Source organism: Centroberyx gerrardi, chromosome 11 (assembly GCF_048128805.1).
Source record: "Centroberyx gerrardi isolate f3 chromosome 11, fCenGer3.hap1.cur.20231027, whole genome shotgun sequence".
In the NCBI taxonomy this organism is placed as follows: Eukaryota; Metazoa; Chordata; class Actinopteri; order Beryciformes; family Berycidae; genus Centroberyx; species Centroberyx gerrardi.
Window position 1 is genome coordinate 20,031,425 of NC_136007.1, and position 8,023 is coordinate 20,039,447.

Consider the following 8,023-nt stretch of genomic DNA (forward strand, 5'->3'; position numbering starts at 1 on the left):
TGCTGTGATTCAGTTTCAGCACATCAACATTCATTCATTCAGTATGAATCATTCATACCGACATTCATTCAGTATGAATGGGTGTTGATAATCTGGATATCACCTAGACATTGTTTTGGAGACAATGAAATGCCAAGCGAGAATTCTACAATTTTCATTCAACAGTTTGAATTACATAATTATGTTTGATTACACAGGGAGCTGATTAAGAAACATTCAGTCAGATTATATTCATTTATAGCCACTTGGCAGCAACATTAGTAACCGAAAGGCTTGGTATTGGAATCTTAGCTTGTGAGCTCATTGCTATAATAAAACTAGAGGACTAAACAATTGCTGGGTCATGATGAGGAGTGAGTCATTTGTTTAAGTAATGAATTAATGTTTCCACTAGATTATTTTCAAGATGTGATGTGTGGCTTGTGTAAAGAGTCACCAGAGAAAAAGATATTGCTTGCAAAAAGTTGAAATGTGCTGAAATGATACACAATTTTACTAAAATTATGCTTGTTTTGATGGCATGCCTTTGTTTCTTTGAGATAATTAACTCTGCAGAGGGAAGTTGCCTTGTGTCTCAGGAAATGTATCTCTTGCACGCATTCAAGCTGTGATACATGCAACGCCTTGATCATTTTCCCTCACTAAAACTAGTCTACTACTCTGTTTCAAATGATCATTCAAGCCCTGTCATAAACTGATTGATTTGTCATGAATGCTGAGTGTTCTGTACTTTAACTAGTGGAGAATTTATCCTCTTTATTTCACCCTGCTAATGCTGGTTATGTGCTTGTTATCATGCCTACTTGCAAATGAATATTGCATTAAAAGCCTGTTTCTCACTCACACTTGGCAGGGAAGGCTTGTGGGCGCATGTAGGCCACCAACTGGCTGAGGAACCATGGGTCTCTCTGCAAGCTGAGGGACCGTCTTCACTTAAGTACATGCTGACGTCTCAAGTTCCCAATTTGTGTGTGTGTGCGTGTGTGTGTGTGTGTGTGAATTCAAACAGGGGGTATCCAATACAGGATAAAATTAGGCCAGCCGGGCCTTATATTGCTGACGGAGCTGGGGTGGCCAAAAAAAGCCTGGCGTGGCAGCCAACAGTGGAAGTGCAGGGGAGTCGAAGGCAGGAGAGCAGCAGGATCACCGCTGAAATGGCCACCAAAGGTAAGAAAATAAATGGTGACAGCTTTAAGTGAAGTGAATCAAAACAGACATGGAGGGAGCGTGAAGTAGGGAGCGTGAAGCTGGCTGGGAAGGCGGTGAGAGGTGGGAGAGGAAGTGTACATTTTCTACTGGGCAGGTGCCTTGATTAGAGATAGGGTGACCGGTCAAATACTGAGCCTGACTCACACTCGTCTTTCAGCCGGGAGACAGATGGGACAGAATGAGACCAAACTAAATGAGAAGCTGCTGCTGATAGAATATTGTTGCTTGTTTCATTCTGGCTGACTGGACCGATGACTCCACTGAGATTTAATATGGCTTACTCTTGACGGATGAATGTACAGTAGGATTGTGTTTCAGGTGAAGGGCTTATAATAGAGAGGAAGGAACTCAAAAGTGTGTGTGTGAGTGTGTGTGTGTGTGTGATCTGTGTTTTAACAGTTTGTTCAGGGTCCAAATGCCCCTGCAAGGAAAGGAAATTTTCAATTCACTTGATCACTTGTCAGGGCCATTTTTGAGACTTCATTTACAAAAGCATTGCTGTTAGAGTCAGGATTAGGTTAAGGTTAGGAGTTAGGAATAAAAGTAAATCAGTAGAATGATTTAGGACTAACAGCTCAAGGGTTTTATTTATGATTTATGCTTCACCATACTGTTGTGAATCTGTTGCTTGTAAGTGGTCTGTTGGAACACAACTGGTTTGTGTTTGTGTGTGTGTGTGTGTGTGTGTGTGTGTGTGTGTGTGTGTTTGTGTGTGTAAGATTCCTGGATGTTTGTTTTAATCAGATAATTACCTCTAGATTTACACTGGAGTTAGGTTTCTCATTTGTGGCTTCTGTTGTTGCAGACAGGACTAGTAACTTCAACAGTGCAGACTTGCTGTGCACTACTCGTGTGTGTGTGTGTGTGTACGTGTACGAGACAAGACTACACTATATACAAAAGTCATAGTTTGCTTTATTTATTTATTAATTTATTTGTTGAATGTTGCAACTGCATTATCAATTGCAATACATGCAGCTTTTTCAGACCAATTTCAACAAAAGATATGAGCAAAGAAAAGATGCTCATATTCAAGATTTCCTTGGTTTCAATATAATGGGAGATTTTCTTTTAAAGTGCAACCTTGTTCAGGAGGCTGCTGGAACACTTTACTCCCTACTAAGAAAAAGCAAAAGCTCAGCTTCTTGCAAATGGGAAATTGCAGCAGTCAGTAGCGTGATTTTGTTGTTTTGTCTTTCTGCTTTGGATTAAATGTGCAGCCCTACAGTGTGTGGTTTCACCATTCATTTGAATAGGTATGTAGTATGATATGGTATGTGTCCATGTTTTCCTCTGTGAGAGTGAATCTGTATCTGCCTCTATAGTGGAAATGTAAAACTCCAATGACTTTACAAATGGAACCATTCAGGTCACCAGTAACTGTGTTTACGTCTGTGCTGTCAGAGTGCACAGCAGGCTGCACATCGTGGGCTACTGGTGAGCTGGGAGTTGAGGCAGGATCAGTGTGATCTCTGTGTGGTTGGACACTGTTTGAGGAACTGATCGTACATTTAAAGTCTTGCCAGCCTTGCCAAGACAAAGAAAGCTTGTTGACTGTTTTTGGTCTTTTCCTCTCCTTAACATACAGAGCTTTCTTCTCTTTCTATTCCGTTCCTTCTCCAATAAATCTCTATTAGCCTTTTTATTTTTTTCATCCCACATATATTTTTACTTAAAAATTAATTCTGTAAGCTGGTTTCATATTTACTGTAACATACTGCAAAAACAATGATGCGTATTTTGTCATGTGGGTAGTTAGCATATTTAGTGATTTAGTTGCTGCCTAATTTTACTCGTATCACTAAGGTCACAAAGTTGATACTGATTTGACACTGTTACGCAAAAATCCATGACATCATTTCTTAAAAATAAATGTTCATTTTGCTTCTCTCTATCATTAATTGGTACAACATAATAGTGATTCAACCTAAAGTCAATTCATGAAACCGGCTATACATGCGGTGTCTGGTAGGTCTTTCCCAGGAGAAACCCTCTGGTGTGCAGGAGGTGATGTGTTTTATGGTTCTGGCAGCAACAACAGCGGTTTGTTTGGAATAAATAGAAGAAGAACTGGGTGGTTACCTACAGAGACTCAAACTTCATCAATAGAAAATCCAAGGAAAAAGACATTTCACAGTACTGGACACACTGTTTGATTGACAGGTGATTTCTGGGAAGTGCAGTGCAGAAACACCACAGCAATTATGCTTAGCAACAAAGAAGAAGGGATCTCACTGATTATCATGTTGACATCTACGAAACATGAAATACTGTCTATCTGACTGATGGCAGCCTAAATGAGTAGGGATGCATCCTGTAGTAACTACGACTACAAACTGAATATCTCTGGCACACATTTACACTGACACATTCTTTCTCTCTCAGACTCATTTTATTACCCACCACAGACAGACCGCCTCCTGTTTCTAACGCGTCTTTCTTTGCAGTTGTGGATCTGGTGTACTGGCGTAATGTGGGGAAAACTGGTGTGGTGTTCACTGGGCTGGTGGTGGGCCTGGCCAGTCTGTTCCAGCTCAGTGCCATCACTGTGCTGTCCCACCTCTGCCTGGGTGTCATGTGCGTGACCGTCCCCCTCCGCCTCTACTACAAGCTGCTGGAGCTGCTGCGCTGGAACGCCGGCACCCATCCCTTCCAGTGAGTCTTCTCCATGTCCGTCCAGGTCCAGATAGTTTATAGTTAGTATAGTTTATACTTTATATGTCAGGCCTCTGCTGTTTCATATCACTTCAGTGCATTGTGGTACATGTACCTCTTTAAAAAATAAGTGTGTGCTTTAGAGAGGTGAAGTCTGATGGGATTTTGTAGGCTGTAAAGTTAGCATTTCTGCCATTTGGTGTGTAGTCCGAAATCCCTTAGGAAAATATGAATGGGATTTGCAAGAAACGCTAAAAATAAAATAAATAAAATACTAGCTATAACTATGCTTTGTTCCATGAGATAAAATAGATCAATTAACATCACCTTTGGGAATTTTCACCCTTTAATTACTTGTTGTATCGATTGTTGCTGGCGAAATGCTAATTGATTGGGAAAGGGGACTACAACAGTCGTTAGCCTGTAGCTAGCAACAACTGGAAAACAGAACAACTGGAACAAAACTAACAAACAACTAACAAGAACAAGACAAGTTCAACTATATATGAACAATAACAACTATAATACCTATTCAATGCATTGCTATTAATAATTTGAATATAGCCTACAACACAGTCAGGACGAGACAAGAGGTAAAGAAAGTTGCTCATGACTTCCTTTGTGCTATTGTAGTCTGCTTTTGATTAGCATGTCGTTAGCAAAAATCATTAGTGGATGTATTTTAACCCCTGGAACAAAACATAGTATATCTTGTGGGTATCCGTTCAACACACAATGCCATTATTTTTGACATTTATCAAAAAGCTCATTCATATGTTCCATAGGGATTCTGGACTACACACTAAATAGTGTGTGTGTGTGTGTGTGTGTGTCTCCTCAGGTCATACCTGGACGAAGACAGCTCTCTGACAGATAAGGAGACAGTGATGCTGGTAGAAGAGGTGGTGCTGCTGATCGCCTTTGCTGTCACAGAGATCAAACGGCTGCTTTTCATCGACAGCCTGATCGACTCTATTAAGGTCTGAGCTCTCTGTTAGCGTGAAATCACCATGTGAGGCAAGCAAAGCTCAAGTATCAACAGCAACTGAACCAGAAAACCTGAAAGCTAAATGTTGAAATGAATCATATTTTAGAAGACCAAGCCAGTCTGTAATTGTTACAGGGCTCAAGTCAAGTAAAGTTTCTTTTCTCTGCTCTTTCTCAGTTTGTTGTGCTCCTGTATCTGTTGACCTATGTGGGCCTGCTAACCAACGGACTGACCCTGGTGATAGCAGGTGAGTTGCACTCGATGCTTATTCAAACGTTTTCTTCCCTCTGTGTTTCTCATTCCTATACTTTCTCCTTCCCTTTAAGAAGATGAATACCATTGTGATTATAATGTTGAGTTGTTTCTCCTTTGTCCTTTTTTTTCAGCTGTGATCGCTCTTTTCTCCCTTCCTCTATTGTACAAAAAGCAGCAGGTGAGATTAGATTAGGTTTTTTTTTCTTACAATCAAAATTTGGTCAGTGACTCAAAACCTTCATATATTTATGCAAGGAGAGGACAGAGAAAAGATAAAATAGTAATGGTGAAAAAAGGAATAAAATAATATTTGTCAAAGTGATTTCAAAATAATGCGTATTTCTTATTATCATTTGTTCTCAAGGAGTTTATCAAGAACGGCCGATCTCTGGTTGAGATTCAGAATATTTGCATTTATGAATAAAAAAACACCATACAACATAAAGAAGTTCATGACGATTCAGAATAACATTCGATCGACAATAACATTCGTTTTTTCTCATAAGAATAAAAAAATGTTTTATTAAAAACCTCTATAAAAGGCAGAAAAAGGGGAGAAGCTAGATAAGGAGATGTTTTGAATGCACCGCAGCAAGCAGATGACAAACCCATACGTCATTTTGTTGACAGGCACGGATAAGGAGGACGGTTAGAGCGGTGAAGGCTTTCGTAAGGAAAATCAGAAACATGTAAGTGACGCACAGACAGTAATAAACAATTCAAATTGACCTCAGAGTTATTTTTAGCTCTATGCTCCAGTAATCTATTGTTTAAAACTCAGGTTAATATAATTCAATGTTACTCCAACCAAACAATGAAAATCTTGATGTTTTTTACATTGTGTGATGTAATGTAATGTCTTTTTTGTTTTGCAGGTGTGTTAATATGTATAATAAGGTGAAACCGTCTCCTGCCTCTGCACCCACCCCGACACCTCCTGCACCTGCACCCAAACCGAAAGTGAAGTCAAAGTAATGAGTGTGATGGTGTACTCACTCGCATATAAACGCCCCCAGGAACAGGATTTGGAAAAGGTTGGAATGATGCTGGAGGGGCAGCTCTTTTCCTTTTTTCCCACCACGATGTTTGTTAATGGGAGCAAGATTTAATCCATCCTGACAGCTGATACAATGTTGCCATTCAGTCAAGGAGAGGGAGGGGAACTGTATGCAGAGAGGAATTTTATTTATTGAGATGTTTTCTGGGGGCAGTGTTTGATATAACTGGTTCACACTGGTTCAAAACAGGGCAGAGACGGAAGCTTGTTTTTACAGTTTACACCATGTTTTCTTATAGAAGCTCTTTAGCAGAAGGTCTATTTTAGCATAACTAGCTAATGTTATGTGTTCCCTGTTTAGTTGTAACATTATTCATAATTAAGCATTATTGCTGCATGTATTATTTAATGTTATTTAATGTAAGATGGATAGAATATCAAAATTCATGCACATCACCAACCATTAGCTAACATTAAGGTTTTGTTCTTGCCATGCTACAGAATGAGCTAAACCCGTGAGCTAAACATTAGCAAAAGCTTTCTAACAAGTGACACCCCGATGCAAAACCCATCTTTAACTTTCTTAATAATGAGCGCACTGTTCTCAGTGCACTCATTAGTTGTCCTTAATTAAAGTTGCTGCTTTCAGATAACCTGTCACAGCCAGCGACATCTTCTGCTCTCAGGCCAGCTTGTTATTTTGAAGCCAACGTTGCCAGCTGCCTCATCTGATCTCAGGGCAGCTTGCTGGTTAGAGGTGCCACATGTAGCATTTCAACATCAATTAATCGTTACCACATTAATTTTGTGACTTAAGTATAAATTATAGTCAACATTTTTACTTTGCAAGCAATACATAACTTTATTCTTGTTCCACTATTCTAAATACATAGTTTCAACTTTACATTAGCTTACCTTGTTGGAGTGGATATTTGCTGTTGACTCTTACCGTACTTCTTGATCTTCAAAACATACACAAGTGGCAATCCTCTTTCCAACAGGAAGTGACGGGGTTTATGGGAAATGGAGTCTTCATTTTGAGAAACACAAAATGCTACACGTAGCACCTTTAAGCTATTGCCATTTATGCCTAAATATGTTCTCAGGGAACCTTTCTGGTTTGAGTCTCATTGCTAGCTTCACCTTACTGTTCTCAGGGCAACTTAATCAGGGCATACCACCTCTGCCCTGTTTTGATTGGATAATTGTGTGAACCAGTTATATACTGCCTTTAGAAGGCATTTCAGTAAATAAAACTCCTATCTATAGATTTTATACCTTTTTTAAGTAATATGTCATCTTCAAACAATGAAAAGCTGAAAGCTGTTTTTTTTTTTTTTAACTATGGATTGAGATCCAAAAATGGGTCCTGGGCCTACATGTTATGGAGCCGTGTCTCAGGTTCAGTAACACACCCACCAGCATCATGAGGAGTAGCATCACGGAGGGCTAGTGAAGGTTTGTGAAGAGCAAAGTCCTTTAGGGGAGGGGTGGCAAACACTGAAAAAAATGTCCATCATAGCATTTAGTCTCATATTCAGTTCCAGTGACTTGTTGATCGTGTTGTTTGCAGTCTGAACGCATGGTAAGAGTATCCAAGAACAGATTTTTCCTTTAACCTTCCATTACCTAAATTACCCCAAACCTTAACCACTCTGGTTCCTTGCCTAAAGTTAACCTGATCCTAACTAAATGGCTGTTTTATTTGCCAAACCTGAGCCATAACAAGTAGTCGTTTCAAGTTAGCTGCTTAGCCAACAGGCTAATGTTAGCATGCCAGGTGTGATGTTTTTTGGCCATGTGGCGCTCTCTCTTATGGCATTCTAGTGGTCCGTGTTTTGGGAACTAAGACATCGCTCTTCACATAGTAACAAGTCTTAATGAGCCTAGAAATCAGATGAAGACATTTAATTTCACAT

The 8,023-nt window shown here is 39.7% G+C and overlaps 1 protein-coding gene across 1 annotated transcript; it reads left to right on the forward strand.

Moving 5' to 3' along the window:
- Positions 1–1,154: 1,154 nt before the first annotated feature.
- rtn2b (reticulon 2b) lies at positions 1,155–6,082 on the forward strand. The gene is made up of 7 exons (XM_071919132.2): positions 1,155–1,167; positions 3,657–3,864; positions 4,706–4,844; positions 5,030–5,099; positions 5,239–5,285; positions 5,738–5,796; positions 5,983–6,082. The coding sequence occupies exons 1-7, from the start codon at positions 1,155–1,157 to the stop codon at positions 6,080–6,082; spliced, it is 636 nt and encodes a 211-aa protein (XP_071775233.2).
- The last annotated feature ends 1,941 nt before the right edge of the window (positions 6,083–8,023 follow it).

Coding starts and splice junctions, on each gene's coding strand:
- rtn2b (XM_071919132.2), top strand. Junction 3,865..4,705: donor GCCGGCACCCATCCCTTCCA/GTGAGTCTTCTC, acceptor GTGTCTCCTCAG/GTCATACCTGGACGAAGACA. Junction 5,797..5,982: donor GTAAGGAAAATCAGAAACAT/GTAAGTGACGCA, acceptor TTTGTTTTGCAG/GTGTGTTAATATGTATAATA.